The 20,170-nt window shown below is 42.0% G+C and overlaps 1 protein-coding gene across 1 annotated transcript; it reads left to right on the forward strand.

The window, feature by feature from the left end:
- Window positions 1-6,821: 6,821 nt before the first annotated feature.
- LOC129111935 (SH3 domain-binding protein 4-A-like) lies at window positions 6,822-19,341 on the forward strand. Its single transcript, XM_054624098.1, has 4 exons — window positions 6,822-6,945; window positions 7,567-9,920; window positions 18,501-18,689; window positions 18,783-19,341. The coding sequence occupies exons 1-4, from the start codon at window positions 6,822-6,824 to the stop codon at window positions 19,005-19,007; spliced, it is 2,892 nt and encodes a 963-aa protein (XP_054480073.1). The 3' UTR covers window positions 19,008-19,341.
- The last annotated feature ends 829 nt before the right edge of the window (window positions 19,342-20,170 follow it).

The following is a 20,170-nucleotide window of genomic DNA, read 5'->3' on the forward strand; positions in this document are numbered from 1 at the left end:
TTGAAACTTGACTTTATTGTCTGTGTTTTTCTCTAAAGGAAAGTAAAGGAGTGAATTTAATGACTAAAATAGTGCAAGATATCGACAAGTAGAAGAAGAAATGGGATCAAGAGGACAGTCAGGAAAGGAGCCAGTTTGACCTTTGAACTTTGTCACGCAAATTCCCTCCGTTGACCTTTTAAAAGGAGGGAAAGACATAGAGTCCAAAATAGTGGCAGCTGTTGTTGCTGCACTATTTACTGCTGCGTGGCTTAACCCCTAATAATGCATGTGATTTATATTTTGTATTAATAATTACATTACATTACAGTCATGTAGCAGACGCTTTTATCCAAAGCGACTTACAGGAAGTGTATTCAACATAGGTATTCAAGAGAACTACTAGTCACCAGAAGTCATAAGTGCATCTCCTTTCTTAAACAAGCATCTTAAAGCATAAACCAGAGCAAAAGTATAGTGCAGAGGCAAGTTACTACGAAAACAATAATTGTAACAAACTAATACGAATACAATAAGTGCTACAAACTACTACGAATAGGATAAGTGCAGTAAACAAATATGAATGCAATAAGTGCTACGAGGAAGGCTCAGGGTAGTACTAATCTAAATCTGCAGAGTAATACCAGATAAATGCATTAAAAAGTGCAGTTTTCAGTGTTTAAGTAAATGAACTTAGCTGTAAGTTGTGTTTACTCCCAGTGATGGACACTGGGAGTAAACACATGGAGGTGTGTGTGTGTGTGTGTGTGTGTGTGTGTGTGTGTGTGTGTGTGTGTGTGTGTGTGTGTGTGTGTGTGTGTGTGTGTGTGTGTGGCCACGCCCCCTCCCAGTGACGACACTCCTCCATCAGAGCAGCCCTCCTCCAGCCCTCCTCCAGTCCTCCGGCAGACCGGAGCAGAGGAGGAGGCAGCGGCTTGTCTGTGCGTCTGTCCCCGTTAAAACAAACTTCTCTGACTGAGGATCTATAATCTTATTTTAAACCTTTTTATTACTTATTTTTCTTCCTGTGAGCTTTGAGGAAAAAGAGGAATAATAGAATAAATGTCTCCATCAGCTGCTCATCTTATTCCCTCAGAGCATCCTTCCAGCAGCAGCAGGTCAGTGCACATCACAGCCCATCTCTTAAAACAGGCATTTCATTATTCTGTTGGCTAATTTGGCAGATAAATGTGTGGGAATGAATTTGGCTACTCTAAAAATATATAAATAAATAAATCATATCTCCAGTATGTATGAGATATTTCTACATTTACTACTCTGTTGTGATTATTCACACTCTGCTGCTCTACACTGTGTTTATTGATACATTTATTCAACCTTTTATAAGTATTTCATGACATTTAGAGGTTTTCTGTATTAGTCCAGGTTTATGGTTATGTTTTAGTGTTTTATGGGGCATTAAATGAAAAGCCTTTCTGCTCCCTTTTACATTCTTCTCCTCTTTTTATTCATCTGTTGTATCTAACTACTAATAACTAGTCATATTTATTGAATAATTAAATGCAAACATTGAGCAGGAAAGTAGGAAAAAAAGACAAGTTTGACAATTAGCTCTAAATTGTCACGTGTGCCTCCTCAGCCAGTAAGGTCATCTGATAAGCTGAACCCCCCCCCTTTCCTTTCCACTATCAGGCAGCCTCAGGTTTGAAGCACAAACTCCTCTTCCTCCTTTTCTTCTTCCTCTTTCTCCTCTTATCCCCTCCTCTTCCTCCCCTTTCTGCTGCCTCCTCTCCTCTTCTTTTCCTCCCTTACTCCTCTTCTCCTCGCTTGCTTCCTCTTCCTTCCTTCTTCTTTTCCTTTCCCTTGTTCATAATCCTTCCTCCTACTCTTCATCTTCTCACCTCCTCCCTTTTCTGTGTTTGTCCTCCTCCTACCTCCCTTATCTGCTATCTCCTCTCTGTCTCCTCCCCTCCTTCTTCCTCCTCTTCCTTTGCTTCCAATGCTTTTTTACTCCTCTTCTTCACACACACACTCTCTGTTGTCCCCCCCACCTCGAGGCTAAGCCTGAAAACTAGCATGTCATCGTTTTCAAGCTCCGCGTGAAGGTGCGCTCCATTTTGTAATTAATGGCTGCTCAGCACACACACACTGGCCACACAAACAAACACACACACACACTGGCCACACAAACAAACACACACACACACACACACACACACACACACACACACACACACACACACACACACACACACACACACACACACACTAAGTCTGCACACACATTTTTTGCAAATGTATAGACTTGAATCACCATTCTGTCCTTTACACACCTTTTGCACGCTGCATTGATATAAAACCCATCAACAAATAACATCTTGATTACATAATTAAAGTACAGAATATTTATGTTTTATGAGTATTTATACGTCCGGGCTTCCAGCCAGCAGGAGGTCGGTTCATATAACAATTACATTTACACTGAATTCTTTTAAACCAACCGTGTGCTCCTTTTATTCACTTATTTAGCAGAACAATGTGCAGAAACCAATTTGGCTTCACTCAAATTAAATATCTCGACAGTTTTCATGTTGTTATTCCTTCATCTTTATTTTTTGGGCGTCCAATTTTCTGAAGTTTGCGTTCAGTCTTTTCAAAGGGAGCATTGATGCTTTCAAGGACTGTAGGAAAAGGATGCTGTCTTCTCTAGATTGCATTTGATCAATCTTTATGGTCTGCATGTTGGTTTTCATAAGTAACACATTGACACAAACTAAAAACAAACAGATGAAAGTAGATAATCCAAAAACTTTGTTTGGAAAAAGATAGGAATGTAAAACATCACTGAAACACACTGAAAACTTTCGCTTCTTCAGTTCAAGTCCATCTGTTAAATGCTTTATGAATCAAATTAAAAATAGATGTAAATCACAGCATTCAAAACACAAAATGAACTTCTTGCTGTTGATGCGTCCTCTTTCTCTTCGCTCGAGGAGTCTGGGAGGAAGAAGCGACACTAAAGCGACGTATTCGGCTCATTAACCTGGGAATTCATCCTGAGAGGAGAGAGAGGAGCGATTGTAATGTTTTCACAGATTTGGCCGTCGACGAATGTGCTTGACCACATGCCAAGCCGAGAATTTATTTATTTATTTCTGCTGGTCTGCAGGGTGAAAACTAAAACCATGAACGTGTCACAAAGCTGCAGCAGGACACCAAGAGAGAGAGAGAGAGAGAGAGAGAGAGAGAGAGAGAGAGAGCATGGCGGCACATGACACATCTTGTGTAATCTAAAAATCTAAAATACTTTCAGAGCAATTAAATGCCACTCACAGAACTCCTAAAAAAAGAGAGGAAACTTGTCAGATTCATAGGAAAAACTCAGCATTAATGTTTCATAATTCACCATAAATGAATAACTCGACGGCCCATCAGTGAGCGAGGCCATCCCTCTCACACAACTTGATTGTTTCATCGCCAAAATTAGAAACTTAGTGCATATTCTCATTGTTTTAAGCATGCAGGCTGCATTAACTCATAAAGGTATGTATTTGCAAAGCTTGTTTTGAACATTGAGTGAGTTGACACATTCTTAAATCCAACAAAAAACATCCTCTCGACAATCGATGCATCTTTAAGTGAAAACACGGACGTTTGTTTGATTGTAAGACACGTTTAAAACTGCGTCAATAACAAACTTCCAAGGACGTTCTGCATCACAGTTCTAAACACATGCCCAAATGCATGCTGGGAGCAGAGCTGCATTGCCGCGGGCCACAACAGGGCAGCCAGCTACTGTAGGAGCCCTAATGCTTTTCTGTCCCTGAGGTCGGGACTCAATTAAAGCCGCTCTCAGGTTCCTGCAGAATGGAAGAAAGCGCTGACCTTTAACGGCCGTTAAAGGCAAATGAAGTCTCTGGTGTTGGTGCAGCTTGCATTGTCACATTTAGGGTCATTTATTTTGTCTCTCGAGGGACTGTACAGAGAAAGACAGAGAGCCCATGCAGATCTAAATAACCAATAATCACAAGACCTTATAGAATCCCATGATGCAGTAGATAAAGCATGCACCAGCATGCAGCATTTTAAATATTAGGGGAGGTGTTTATTCCTACTTCTGTAGAATCAGCCAACAATCCTTTAAAGTTGTTTTAATTTCCTTCTACTAAAGTGATAGCGATGAGTCTGTCTTTGGTTTGATGATTTAAGAGACTTTAAGCCCTTCAGCCTCCTCCTTTGAACTGGGATCATACTGCCTGTTTGAATGCTCCCACAGGGAATTCAACAAGTCTGAATATCACACACTACCGGTGAAGTTTTCCAGCCCGACACTAACAGAGTCCTCTAATCTGCTCATTTTAAACAGCTGCGATGGAGAAGAGATAAACTCTCCACCAACATATGGCAGCTGGAAATGGTTATTACAGGTTATTACAGCGACATTCATCCGGGGATTAGGACCGGCCGACTCTCGGCTAATTAAACTTCCGACTCACTGCTCTGTCAGCCCGACTGAGGTGAGGTAATAACGCAGAGTATTTCACAGACTCGGATATTAACGCACCATACTGCTGTTTCCAATTTTGAAGACGGGTAACCCACAAGCCCTGCAGCAGTGTGCCGAGATCTCCTGAGAGCTTCTCCTTTTTAGCGCTTCCTCTCCGTCTGTAAATAGAAATTCATCTGCCAACATGAAGTTAAAACAAAATAAAATAATTTCGCCAAATGCTTTCTTTACTTTCTGTTGTTATTCTCTAAAATAGAAAGAATCTAGTCTGTAACAGAGGTCACATTGGGTCGTTCTGAGGAATCCATTACCTCCCGCTGAGTTTCAGCAGCTCCCAATTCCTCTTCTCTTTTCTCCCCCCCGCCTGTATCTGTCAGATACCTCCTGCTGCACTCAGCGGGGATCTCCTCCATGTTATATCAAAGCCAGCGACTGTGTCTTTGTCCACTGGGCGGTTTGTTATTGATGGTGGTGCTCATTATTGAGCGGGGGGGAGGGCTTTCATCGACGGGCGCCACGCTCCCCGATGAGAGGGTTCAGAAAATGAAACGTTTGACCGGCCTTAAGCACCAGCTCCCATTTCAAGAGATGTTCAACAAGCCCATGCTCTGCGTCCCAGAGTGCACCTCTGCTCTGCAACAATCCCAGTCACTTTGAGGCACGAGAGACTAAATATATCTGCTGTTCAAAAAACTGCAAACTGAAGCTGCAGAGGTTTAAATAAAGACTGAAGTTCTGTCGTGCACTAAAGAAAGCAAGAAAAATCAAGCAACTGTGTCATTTTGGATCATAGTGTTCAAACTGAAAATGGTGAAAGGTGTCATATAGATGAACCAGGAGTTGCCACTGTTTAAAGACGTTGTGATAGTGTGAGGAACATGCAAATAATGCACACTAATACTGACAAATGACAATACCCTCGATGTGATAAGGGTCATGCAAACATCTCGATTGTTCTTGTGCATAATCGCATAAAGAAAAGCTTGAAGAGCTCAGTTTTGCAAAAGACGGATTCACCACTGGAGCTACAAGACTGCAGCTGGAAAATGAAAGTTATTTAAAGCGCCTTGCCGGAGGATGTACATCATGGGATTGTTTGTGTTATTTAGAGTATGCACGGCTGCATGTAAACAGGGATATTAGTGGAATATTGTATTTGCATTAGCCATGAAGACAGCACAATGTGAATATTGTCTTTTTCGAAATAAGGGCAAAAGAATGAATATTTTGTGCATGTAAACAGGATTGAAAACTGCATTTCCTCTATTTATTTTCAGATATTTGTATTATATGTGCAGAAAGAGTTAGTTTAACACTGTTATGAAGGAAGTTCTGACCATCTTTAGACAGAGAGCTCTGCATTTAATGCCTGTCATCTCCTTGCTACTTATTGCTAATGTTCTGTTTGTTATTGAAAAAGAAGGTGCAGTAACATAGTGAAGTGATGTGTTTTATGAAAGCAAACATCTGAATCAATATCCCCAGTGTTTAATTCAGCTCCGAACATCACAGCTCTAATGAAGATAATCAGCGAAAAAGTCATTTATATGGCAGCTTCTGCATTCTGCGTTGCTTTAATCAGATTATTACGCCATCATTAGTGTGGAAATGTTCCCACTGTCGCTGCAGGAATAATAAAAAGTCTGTTGCGAGTGAAGGACATCGTTCGGCTGCAGGAGAATTTCTAGCTGCTTCATTTATCAGACTGCATTCCTCTGATGTCTGTGTGTTGGTTGTGATTTCACACACAAATTGAATCTCAATTCCGACAAGGAAATGGGAGACTTGCTTGTCACAATCAGAATACTAAAAACACACAGAGCAGTCCAAATACTTGGGCCTGGGCTCTTAACTAAAATGACGAAGATTTGAATAAAATATTCACTATATTCTGATAGAAAAGTACATTTGACAGGAAAAAAATGAAAGATCTCTGCCAGAAATTAAAAGAGGAAACACTTGACTAAAAGTTGACAAAAATGTTGCGAGTTGTTGTTGACTAAAAGGATAAAGTTAATTATATAACTTAAAATATTTTTGTTTTGTTTCTTTATTGCTTATCAATTTCTATCTTTCTATCTCTATTTCTCCTTCTCTCTTTGTTCAGCCAAGAATCATTTCATTTCCCTGCTCATCCTTTTAAAAAGCAGTGAGATTTGTCAAGCTTATTTTCAGCTGCTGCAGCTTTGACCTTTGTAGCCTTTAACTGTGTTAATGATCTAGCAAATGATCATTACGCATCAGCTAAATGCCTTGATGATGTTTTTTTAATTTTATTTAAATGTGGCTGGTTGCTCCCTTCCTGAAAGGCTTTGTTTGTTTCCCATCCAGATGAAAAGCTGCCAATGAGCGAATCGTATTTCAAGCACTGGCAATGGCTGCCCATCGCATCATCAGAGTGACGAACAACAATCACGTCCTCCCTCGCTGCAAGTCTGAGGGGACGCTCATCGACCTCAGCGAAGGGGTCACCGGGGCCAGTCTCAACGATGTTAAAGGTCAGTGTTTCACTGCATCCACTCACCTTCATCTGATTACCTGATTGGTCAAAGTTCCCTCAATATCTCCAGAATCTGTTGTCCTTATTTTGTGCTTTTCCTCATTTCTAATTCAGTCATATGTTGGATATTATCATTCTTTTTCTGGCTCTTTCACTTCACTGGCTGCGCTTCATTACAGCTATGTTTACATGCTCTATATACGCTAATGATCCAAACTAAAAATAGAAAATTATGCAGTGAATTATGCCGTTCATCTCCTCGTACGTCGACTCAGTGATCTGAACATTATGTCGTCGCTTTCGGAATGATTTAAGGTAATTTTGAGGGCTATTTGGGCTACCTTCCTTTTTTTTCCAGCATTGAGCACATCCTGTATAGTTTTAATGCAGAACCACTTCCCATCACCTCATTATTCCTACTGACCCATTACATCTGTGTCTGACTATGAGATAAGCGCTCTTAACAGCAGTATTTGGAGTAATCAGCCATTGAGTGATTACCGTGAGTGCACTTATCTAAAATAGTGAACAACCAGTTGCAAAACCACTTTGCAATCAGCGTCAGATGAGCACCACTAATAGATTTAAGAGATTCTCTGACATCTTTTTCCTTTTTCAGTGCCTTCTCCCAGTGCCTTGAGGCTGGACACGTCAGCCTCCTACGGAGATGCGCAGGAAGTGGTCGCCATTAAGGATTATTGCCCCAGCAGCTTCACCACGCTGAAGTTCTCCAAAGGCGACCGCCTCTATGTGTTGGACACGTCGGGGGGAGAGTGGTGGTACGCCCACAACAACACGGAAATGGGATACATCCCATCCGCCTACGTCCAGCCGGTCAACTTCAGGAACTCCTCGCTTAGCGACAGTGGGATGATTGACAGTCTTGGGGAAGGATACGAGGACGGGTCGAAGGAGTTCGGAGGTTTGGGGGAGTGGACAGGAATGACCCTTAGGCCTTCACCAATTTACAACAACAGCCCCTTCTCTGCCGACCCCTTTATCCGTCCGTTAGATCAAAACTGCAAAGATGTAAGTGTAAGGAACTCAACAGACCTTATTCTGTTTGATGCACTGGCGTCTCCATCGTCTTGCTCGAACTTTAACACAAGTACAATCATGACCAATGGGTTCAGCAGCTGCCACATTAACGCCACCACCCCCAGCAGCCCAAACAAAGAGGTTGCACCTAACCTCCACAGGGATAACCCGTTCTTCAGGAGTAAACGTTCCCACAGTCTCTCAGAACTGTCAGTGCTGCAGGCACAGTCGAATTCAACCTTACCTTCTTCGGGATTCTTCACAGGCCTTAAGGCTCCTTCGCCGGAGCAGTTTCAGAGCAGGGAGGACTTCAGGACTGCGTGGTTGAACCACAGAAAGCTAGCCAGGTCTTGCCATGACCTGGACTCCCTGGGCCAGAGTCCTGGATGGGGCCAAACACAGCCGGTGGAGACCAACATCGTGTGCAGGTTGGACAGTAGCGGAGGAGTTGTTCAGCTCCCGGACACCCAAATCAGCATCCACATTCCCGAGGGCCACGTCAGCCAAGGAGACCACCAGCAGATCTCCATGAAAGCCTTACTAGACCCTCCTCTGGAGCTCAATGGTGACCACTGCTCCACTGTTAGCCCCGTGGTGGAGATCAAGCTGAGCAACATGGAGACCAAGTCCTTCATCACGTTGGAGATGAAGGTGTTGGTCGCTGTCAAGAAGGAGAATTGTCACACCGCGGAGGTGCTTTGTGTTCGAAGTGACTGCAAAGAAGGGCCTTACACGCCCATCCCCAATGCTTACCTTTACAATGACACAGTCCAGGTGCAGCTGGATAGTCTAGAGCCTTGTATGTATGTGGCTGTTGTGGTTCAGTCTCAGTACATCAGCCACAATACCACAGTTTGGGACCATGTGCATAGGAAGGTAACTCTGGGCGTCTACGGACCAAAGCACATTCACCCTTCTTTCAAGATAGTCGTGGCCATGTTTGGGCACGACTGCACCCCAAATACCTTGTTGGTAAACGAGGTGGGCCGACAGGCTAGCTCCAGCCCTCCAGTGGCCCTGCAGCTGTGGGGGAAGCACCAGTTTGCGCTGAAGTTCCCTCAGGACCTGCAGGTGGGGTTGTACTCCAACATGTCCAACTACCAGGTGAAGACGAACGAGGGTGCGGGGGTGATCCGGGGATTTCAGGTCAAACTGGGGAAGGTCAGCAGGCTCCTGTACATGATCACATCGCACAACCCTGACGGCATTTCGGACTTCACTCTCAGGGTCCAAGTCAAGGACGGTCTTGACTGCATCCTCACCCAGTTCTGCGTCCAAACGCCGCCACCGCCGCCGACAACCGGAGCGAGAATAACAGGCCAGAGGAGGTTTCTGAAAAAGAAAGAGGTGGATAAGATCGTCCTCTCCCCGCTGGCCGTCACTTCCAAATACCCAAAGTTTCAGGACCGGTGCATCACCAACCTTAAATTCGGCAAGTTGATCAAAACAGTGATCAGGCAGCACAAGAGCACTTATCTGTTGGAGTACAAAAAGGGGGATGTTATCGCTTTGCTTAGCGAGGAGAAGATCAAACTGCGAGGGCAGCTGAGGACCAAAGAGTGGTACATTGGATACTATCAGGGGAAGGTGGGCCTTGTCCACGCCAAGAACGTTTTAGTTCTGGGTAAGGTCAAGCCCATTTATTGGTGTGGGCCGGACCTAACGACCACCATGCTGCTGGAGCAGATCCTGAAGCCTTGCAAATTTCTCACTTACATCTACGCGACAGTGAGGACGGTTTTAATGGAGAATGTGGGCAGCTGGAGGGCGTTCGCAGACGCCCTGGGGAACGGGAATTTGCCACTGGACTACTTTTGCCGGACGGAGCTGGACAACGAGCCGGAGAAGGTGGCGTCGGTTCTGGAGAAACTCAAAGAGGAGTGTACGAACGGGGAGAGCAGGGAGAGGAAGTCCTTCCAGAGGGAACTCATGATGGTGAGACCAATCATGTTTTTATTTCTCATTGATTTCTATTACTAACTTTGACTTGATCCTATTCGCCATCCCACCAATGTTGTGTTTTCTGGAGAAACAAACCAGTCCTGTTGGATTGTGGAATGAAAATATGTCACTGCCCTTTAGAAAAAGGATGCAATGCTGCCCAAATGAGGTCTTAATTTCCATCCCTAAAAACAGCTAAAAGGTCTAAATCAAGTTCTTAGAGCCTGAAGATGATCTCTTCAGATAGCTTGTGTTAGCTGACCAACAGTCCAAGTCCAAATATATTGGATTTGATGATAGAGAACAGAAAAAAGCCGTAGATTCTCACATTTTAGAAATCCAAAACAGACAATATATTGCATTTTTTATTTCCAAAATGACTTAATTTTATTTTAATTAGTTTGACAGCTCATTGGGGGTGTTTTTCTTTGTATTCTAGGAAAGGGAAATTTTAATTTCCTATCACTGATTTGCACTTGAACAGAGGAATAAATTGCCATTTGTCCTTGTCTGCCAACTGTTACGTTGCTGCAAAAACAGTCAAGCATTACCGTAACACTGCTGCAAAAGCTATTATGTTCAAATGATGAACAATACAAACAAGAGAAGACGTTTGTCCCTCTGATGGTTGCTGCATCGTTAGTTAAGCTTTGTCGAAGACAAAACGACAAAAATGTAATATCCCAAACAGTCAGACGTCGATCGCCGTCTTCCATTTGATTTCTTTCCACTTCAGCCTGTGTTGAGTGTGAACTGGAAGCATTGGAGTCCTTATGCTCAGTCACATGAATGGTAAACAAATTGTCTCATAGCCTGAGGTGGCTCACAGCGGGAACATGAAAAATGAAAGGAGGTTTTTGGAGGAGAAAATCCTGTAAAGGGAAGCATAGAAATAAAACGTAACATCTGCGGTTTGAGCGAAAACAACTCTGTCAAGCAGACGCACGCCTGCCTTGATGTGTTTTTCTCCACCAGCAGCGACGGCTCCCTGGGGGGGGCGGACAAAATAGTCCTGAGACATTTCCCTCACCAGACGCCATTATTCAAAAAAAGTACTTTCTCCAACTGCTGTTTATCCAGGCAGAGTTGATGAAGCGTGCATGCGACATGCTCGTTGCGGCCACCGGAGCAGCTGGCGGTAAAGTGCCTTGCTAAATGGAACTTTGACAGTCACTGTTAAGGTAAAGGAGTGTTGCTCTTTTGCTGTGCATGCTTTTTGACCTTGCACTGTTATCCAGAAAAACTCACCTAGAAAATAACTTTGCCTGTTCGGCTGTACGTCATGTGACACCGCCCATAATCTCTAAAGGTCTAAAGGAGGCATGCTTTTATGTTTTATGAAAGGCTTTTATTCTGGCGGGTATACCTCCAACTCCTGCTGAGTCTTTTAAACTTACTGTGTGCACAAAGAGCGCCTTGGCTTTCTTATCTCTCAACCAGGCTCCATCCCTCTGACTCCTCTGAGCTCCTTTCTTTTTATATATTTACTGGAAAAAATTCAACCAGCACACACTCCGATGTCCAGAACAAATCAAATTTAAAGTTATTTTTTGCTGAAAGTGAACCGTGTTGACAAAACCAGCAGGTGACAGTGACTTTCTCTATATGTTACAACGGAGCCTACATTTATGATTGCCCAAGTGTGTTTTTCAGATGTGTATCTATTTATTTTTGCTGAGTCAGGCCAGTATTTTCTTTTTTTATCAGTTTTCCCTGAAAAGTAGATGGATTTTTTAAAAGATCAGGTTTTCTCCTGGATATTTTTGTGCAGACGCATCTAAAACTTGCTCCCTGCTACAGAAAAGCAATGCTCTGTTTGCTGCTGCACTACACCATGTTGTAAAGCACTCCAGAAATGTGCGTGAATGCCTGTTTGTCCCCTGCAACATTTTCCCCCAGAGAGTGGTAAATTGTCATCGGGCTGCAGGGAACAAAGTCCAGTGAGCCACACAGGCCTGAATGACTAAATCTTCTCCTCAAAGAAAGAAAGAAAAAGCCTTTCTTATATAACTGTTACTCAATAAAACATTCCTACGTTGAGAACCTCTGGCTACAAAATCCTCAATTAGCAAACAAGGCATTCATTCTCTTCATAATGAGGCTTTTATCCAGTCAAGACCTGCTCTTTGTTTCCGGACAAAAATACACACAAATCTGAGAAATGTTGCAAATAAAAGTTTCTTATTCAGGCATCACAAGGAAACGTTGCACACAACATGTTGGTCTAGTCTGAGACCACAACGCTTACCAATGCAGATTAGTTGATTGGAAAGCAGGGTTAAGAAAGGACAGGATGAAATATTGATCAGGAATGGAAGAGGAGTGTAAACTGGAAGTTGTCATGAGACTTAAAGTGGCGGCATTTTCTCAACAAGAATGCTTCATTTTCACCCTGTGGGTTCTGTAATGAGAGAGGAGGCAGAGGAAATGGGTTTGGTGGGAGGGTTGTGAGAACTGAAGTGGAACAGAAAGAGTTTAGAAACACTCGATATACTGTTGGTAATATGAGCAAGGTGTGGTCTTTGTTTCCCTGACTCTTTACACTCACTTTTGTTCGTTTCTTCAAACGTAGATACTTTGAAAGTCAAAGTTTCTGAACCTAAATTAGGTAAATACATTTCACCGTGGTCAGACTCATCACTCCTGCAAAACCCACAATGCTACGTGGTTCTGAAAGTCCTGTGTTTGTTTTACCCGACTTACCCGACTTTCTAAAGGGCAGCATGTACCTGCAGCACGTCCAAACCACTGCGCTTATTGTCTTCCTGCTGCTTTTCAGAATTGAAACGACACTTCAGGGTATGCCACAGCGTTATTTCTAAGTGTCACTGTGAGAACATAACCTTTTCATAGTCGAGATCATTATAGGCTATAACACGGAGTAAAAGAGAGAGAAGGAAAGTTCCCTTTATATATTGTTTCTTTTTGATTCAGTCTGTTCAATATAGGGCAATTTATCACTTTATCCATAAAGCTCACTTCCTAAAGTAGTTTTTCATTGAGCCAGGTAAATAGTACACAGCAGCAGCTTACAGGCTTCATAATAAAAGATGTCCAGGTTTATTTCATTTGTCTCCTGGATCAGTACATCCTGTCCGCCATACCTCGACCTTTTGTCTAAATAATAGTGCAGGAAGACGTGTTCTTTTAGCTTGATGGTCTGCACAAATCTACATCTTACCAGTTCACATTTGATTTCTCTTTGCAATAATAAAAGCCATATCTTAATTGTTACGGAGCTGTAGCACCAACAAAGCTCCGCTAATCTTCAGCTAGTCTGCAGCACAACCTCACATGAGCTGAGCTGATCAGTTTGGCAGCAGAAGCTTTTTTTTTTTTTCAGATAAAAGCTTAAATTCCTGCTTCTGCAAAAGTGGAAGCTGTAACCCTGCCGGCTTTAGTTGCAGCTCTGGACAGTGTGAAACATAGAAAGTGTTGCAGCAGGAACAAGCGCTCATGGTTTTGTCTCCCCCTCTCTCGTCCACACTAGCCGACAGGTGTTGTCATGAAATGTGAGCATGCATTGATCAGGACGGAGATGGAGGACTCGGGGAGCATCCGACACCGCCCCGGGCAGATCTTTTAACGCCGGGGCTTCGAGTTACAGAGGCAGAGGACAAACGAGAGAGCCAGTCTGTCGGTGCCTGAAAGGCCTGGAGACTGTTGTTAAATTATAGATCTGTGCAGGGAGACGTCCTGCAGGGGACGTAATCAATCCCCTGCTTGTAGACTCCCATCTTAAAGCAAAGGTCTTTAGTCGTCAGCAGGCTCAGGAAATAAAATTTCGATATCAACGTACAGATAGTAGAAATCAGCATCAGAGCTCTTGATCAGATGAACTGTTTGAAGCAGCTGGAATAGTTCCAGATCCTGCAGGGACGTCTGCTCCTCAAAGTGATTGATCTAAAAGGAATCCAAAAGTGTTTTCTCAACAAGTGAGAAAGCTGGAATCACCTTCTTCCTTCCAAACGCCCCTTTATGGGACATTTAAACCAGCTAGGAACCAAACTCGTGAACAAATCAGGAAACCTTGAAGAGAAAATGCCTCTATCATGTGGCTTAATTGTACTTTTAAAGGTCAAATGGGAGATTAAAAATACCAGAAGGGTTGTTTTTCTTCTTTTGCACATAAAAAATGTGCCAATTTAGGTGTGCTTTTACCTTTTCCTGCTTTTTTAGACAATGCATTGTTGAAACATGAAGAATGTACTATTCTAACGTTGGTGCAAACCTTTCAGAAAGTTCTCCTTTGGGACATTTTGGGACGGATCTTTTGACGTTTTCTCTGGTAAAAACGCAGGTCATTGGTTTTTGATATAATATCTCAGCTCCCAACATATGCAATGTAAGTTTCAGGAGCTGTATTTTTATATTTCACACTAAAGGGATGTGTTATCTTTCACTCTTTCTTCTGCCATTTTGTTTATCATTTCCATCTTTTTTATCTGTCCCTCTTTCTCTTTTCTACCTGTCGGTATTATCATCTGCCCTCCTCCCTCCTCCCTCCTTCCCTTCCTTCCTTTTGGAAGTGAAGCTCATTTAGTTGACAGCCGCCTGGTCAGCTGTCAGCTCCGTCTGTCCGTCTGCTTCGGGGCTTCCTGCAGGTCGCCGCCATCCCTTATTTTTTAGACACTTTGGTCTCTCGCGGTGTAGGCTGTTTTCTATTTTTAGAGCAGAAGCATAATGGTGGTTAATAATGTGGAAACATAGACCAAAGCCAGGCTGGAAACAGAAACATTGTGTTGTGGTGAATTCATGTCTTCTTTTCACAAAGTATAAAAGTATTCAAGATAAATAAACCGTAAAAAAAAAATATATATTAAAGTGCAAGTGAGTCTCCACCTGTGTGTAAAGGATGAAGTCCCAATTAATGAAAGTGAGAAATGTAAATGACTCAAGCTGCAACAGAGACCTTTGACCTGCTGCAGTTTGATGATGCGATATGTCGTTCTTCCCACACTGACAGGATTAAAACCCTACAGACCAGTTTAATATCTTTTTTGGAAAATCACACTGAAACAAAATACACAAACATTAATATTATCCTAGTCTCTGTTTAATCACAAACATATTAAATAAATAATTTCCTGTGGCTTGAAATAGTTACAATTTCCAATTACAAAATAAAACCAAAATGACAACATGTAGAACGTTCATAGATACATAGATTAAATAATGTGCTCATCTCCTTTTAAACTAACTATTTGGAACTTCTAAAATCAAACTGTTTCAAAACATTCAAATAAACGATAATGATAAGTCAGTAACATGACAGCAAGGGTTCAACAATCAATTATTGTGAAAATATTCCCAACTGACCTCAAAATCTTTCCTTCCTAGCTTTTCGGGAGGCAAATATTTAGACTGAAGTCCACTTAATCTTTCCTGAGCCATCGATGATCTCAGGTGAAGCCTGACTCACGTCACAGGCGAAGGTCACAGTGCAGAGTGCAGGCTATCGGGCCAGGTGCTACCCAAAAAGAGTAAACCTCACACATCTCGAGGAGGATGTGAGCAGCTCAAGGGTGTCATGGTTTGGGGAAATTCAGGAAGACCAAGTAATCCAAAGAAATTGTTCCCTACCTTTGATCGAGCTCCTTAAAATTGAGCAGCACTCCAAAGTTTTCTTTGTTAGAGAATGAAATCTATCCTCCAATGACTGAATGCTACAGCAGACACTGCCTCTTCATTGCAGCGGTTCAGCCTGCTTCTCTTTTAGACGCCCTGCTCCAGACCTTTATTTTGAATCACAAACTCCTTCCTGTCGTGCTTTAAGAAATAGACGTAGACTCCACATTGTGCTCATCTCCAGATAGATGAACCCTGACCTTATATTTAGACTGAACCCTGTGTGAAGCCTGACTCACGTCACAGGCGAAGGTCAAAGTGCCGATCGGCCAGGTGGGAAAGAGAGAGGAGGAGGAGGGAGGTGAAGGGTGTCAAAAACCAAGTAATCCAAGAGAAACTTGCACGCCAAGAGTTTGGCATAAAAGGTTCTTCTGGAAAGTACAATAATGTTAAAATACTCCATTACATGTAAAAGTCCCTCATTAAAAATTCAAAAAACGTATTTGAACTTGAATACATAAATTATTTGAATCATAAATAATAATATTTGCTCGTGCATCTGGTAAACTCATGTTTACAATGTTTACTGAGGGAATAAATCAAGAGAGAAGTAGAGTCATTTTCTCATAGACTTCTATACAACCAGAGGAGTCGCCCCCTGGTGGACACTAGGGAGAATGCACGTTTTTTGTTATTGTGGCAAAATACTGTTACTTAATGGGAATTTTAATGTGAGTGTGAAAGAGAAATTGTGTCTTTTTTATTCAGATTAGAGCGTTCTGGTGATTGTGTAATCGAGCTCCATGAGATTAAGTCGAGGCTCCACAGTTTAAAGATGTAAAGATATTTCCTCAGAGAGCATCTGGGAAGTCTCTGACATGATTTCTATGAAAGCACAGAACCTGAAATACATTTTTATTTGTATATTCTCGTGGCTGTGAGTAATCGGCAGCCAGATGATGAATCACATCATGTGACATCCAGGGTGCTGCTGTTCTGTCTGTCTGAAGGCCATTAAGACAGATCTGTCCTGAAGAGCTTCATGCATCTGATCTGATCTTATAAAGCCATTAATAGACTTTTTGAGTTGGAAAGACAAGAGCAGAGACATAGTTGTTCTTTTTTCATACAGCAGCACACAACTAAGGAGTTCCATTACAAAGTTGATTAACGCTATAATACACAGCAGAAGTACTTTTTCCACAGGACAGCATGGTGCAGTCAGGAGATGCAGATCATGATTGTATTGTTTCATTCATACTGCCCTTTGTGGTCTTGCGTGTGCATTTCCAGATCCCAACTCCGTTCCAGTTGGAAATGCACGATGACGTTGTTTGCCAGGAGTTCTTCACCATTTGACTGTCTTTGTATTACTGTAAGGACGAAATAGCCAATCCTTTCGCTTCTATTTAAGTTCACACGTGTGAACGTGGAATCCTCCACTCAATGCATCTTCTTAAACCCTCATTGCTGTTGGACGTAACGCCTTGAGTCGTGGTTGATATTTATCTGTAACCTCTTTTGAGTTGAATTAATATCTTAAAGTAAAATCCCTCAAAAAGTTTTAGCTGCACCCCTGTTAGAGCTTGTTCTGGTCACACATATGGCTTTCTGTGGCCGGCAGCAAAGACAAACCTCCCTGCAAAGAGCCGGAAAGGTCAGAGCATCACTTTGAAGTGTGTGTGTGTGTGTGTGTGTGTGTGTGTGTGTGTGTGTGTGTGTGTGTGTGTGTGTGTGTGTGTGTGTGTGTGTGTGTGTGTGTGTGTGTGTGTGTGTGTGTGTGTGTGTGTGTAAGACGCCTGATCCCTGCTTATCTCTGCATGGACACACACACACATTCACACAATGCATTTTTTGGTCTTGATAAAAAGAGAATAAGAAAAGCAGGTAAGACGAAAAAAATAAAATCTTTCCTGCTGTGTGTTTTCACCTCGGCTGCTTTTATTGATGCTCAGTGTTTTCTAACCTTCATATAAGCGGGTGAGCCGAGTGAGAACGTATTCACAGCCGGAGGTTCACGACTACTTAGAGGAGGGGGTTTAGGATTATCTCTTTAGAAACATTCAGCCCCTGTGGCCAATTTAAAGACAAACTGTAACAGTGGTTTCCAACCAGATGCATCATGTGATGATCAACAGAGACTTCTCAATACTTATTCTATTTCTGGTGAAATAGTGGATGTTTTTAACCCACTAAGCTTTTTAAAATAAATTAAATTAAACTGTCTGAGAAGAAAAAATCACACGATAGATGTTAAACCGGTGAAGACTTATAACACATAGATACTTTGTTGTTTTAAAGGAATTTAAGACAGAAAGGTTGGAGAATAGAAAAGGAAATCGAAGTTGTAGCAGGATGGGTCTAGATGTGTGATTCACATGGCTCCTGTGCAGATTTTCATTCATATCTTTACTGATTAATGGCTTTATTGGGTTGAAAGGATCAACTTTTTTTAAACTATGCTGTTTTTAGCCATAACGTAACGATTGAACTCCACTTTGTGGGTAATGAATGAAAGACTGAAATGAAACAATGAAAGCATCAAAGCTGATTGATTGAATCAAAGAGTAAATGGTTGAAAACACAAGTGAGTTTCAAGTCGTTTATTTAAGCAGTAAACTGTGGTTTACAGTTTTAATTTGACAGCTAATGTGTCTTTAATTTAATACTGACCTTCCTATAAAAGTACCACATGAAAAATAATTATTTATGCTGCGTTTTGGAGAAAGTTAAGAAACAAAATCAAAAAATGTAATGTAACGGCACATTATTCTTATTCTGAAACACATTTTATCTTTGATAAACAGTTTTAAATCTGTGATAAACAGTTTTAAATTTTGAAAAATACTGGATGCACTCATAATAAATATAATTAAAACATAGGCAGGTAAAGCCCTTGAAATTTTGTCTTTTCGTCAAAGTCAGAACATTTCATACATAAATGTTTCTGCTCGTGATTCAAAAAAAATTCTACATACTTCCTTTATGATTGAAACCCCCATTCAGGCGCTGCTGAAGATGGACTGCCAGGGTCTGGTTGCCAGGCTGGTCCTGGACTTCATCTTGCTGACCACGGCGGTGGAGGTGGCGTTCCGGTGGAGGGAACTGGCCGAGAAGCTGGCTCGAGTGTCCAGACAGCAGATGGAGGCTTACGAGGCTCCGCACCGCGACAAGAACGGACTGCTGGACAACGAGGTGAGAGAGCCGGCGTCTTTACGTCCACAGGAATAAAAGAACCACCACTGAAAGGTTTCCCTTCATTCCTCTTCTTCTCTTTGACCCCTTCAGTCCATGTGGAAGCCGGCCTACGACTTCCTCCTGACGTGGGCCGCCCATGTCGGGGACAGCTACCGAGACGTGATCCAGGAGCTCCACCTGGGCCTGGACAAGATGAGGAACCCCATCACCAAGAGGTGGAAGCACCTGACCGGCACGCTGATCCTCGTCAACTGCCTGGACACGCTCCGCGGCGCCGCCTTCTGCCCCACCGGATACGGAGACTTTGCTGTGTGAACTTCGTCGTGACATCGTCACATCTGGACTTCCCGTCTCTTGTTTGGCGCCTTCGGTGGCCAGATAACGTCGATGTGAAACTGGAGGATCTGCCTCGTTTGTTTTTTTTACTCCTGCTTTCTTCTTCATCTCTTTTTGTTCTGTCTTTGTCTCTTTAGAGACATATCTTTAACGACGTATATATCTTCTCTATTTTGCTTCACATTGTAACTTCCTGTCTCTCACTTTTATGTTTGCTCTAATCGATAGAGTTTTTTGTGATTTTGTTCATCTTCCTCAGGACAACATCAGAGACCTCAACCACTGCAGTACATAACCACACATGCTGTGAACTTTGACCTTTCCGCCATCTTTAAAGCCGATTTGACTCCCCGTCCAAACTGAACAGAACCTTTTGTCTGCAAGCCAAAAACAAAAACGACTTTTCCCTCCATTTCTGACTCAGATTTTATTCCTTCATGGAAAAGAAGGCGGAGCAGATGATTAGATAAACATTAAGTCAGTAATCAGCTCGCCAAAAGCAGTTAGCCCAATGCTAACTACACAGGTGACTCAGTGTCGTTCATGCAGTAAAGGCACATCATATTTGTTCATGCAAGATATACTTCTATTTTTGTAATGCTTGCAGAACAATACAGACAATGTTTTATCACCAGTGTTGTTCTTTCTTTCATTGGTTTGGTTCCATATGCTACATGTAAATCCAATTTCTTTTTCAAGCATGAAATCTTGCATTTATTATAAGAGCATCCGGCATTTTCCAAATTTTAAAACTGTTTCACAGAAAAAAGTGTTTATCAAAGATGATGAGATGAAGATTGACTTTAATTTAGTTTCAGAATAATAATAATGTGCAGTTACGTCACATTTTTCATTTTATTTCTTATCTTTCTCCAAAGTACAGCATAAATATAATTAATTTCCTGTTCTACATTTTACTGGAAGGTTAGTATTAAAATAAAAAAAAACATCAGTTGTCAAATTAAACCTGTAAACCACAGTTTACTGCTAAAATAAATGACTTGAAACTGTGAAACTGTTTTTGTTAAATTTATATTTAAAGAAGCTTTTTGTCTTTGATTTGTGATCTCAGCAAATATAATCAATCGACTTTGAAGCTTTCATTGTTTCATTTCAGTCTTTCATTCGGTGTTTGTTCCTGT

The sequence above is a fragment of the Anoplopoma fimbria genome, chromosome 22 (genome assembly GCF_027596085.1).
Source record: "Anoplopoma fimbria isolate UVic2021 breed Golden Eagle Sablefish chromosome 22, Afim_UVic_2022, whole genome shotgun sequence".
In the NCBI taxonomy this organism is placed as follows: Eukaryota; Metazoa; Chordata; class Actinopteri; order Perciformes; family Anoplopomatidae; genus Anoplopoma; species Anoplopoma fimbria.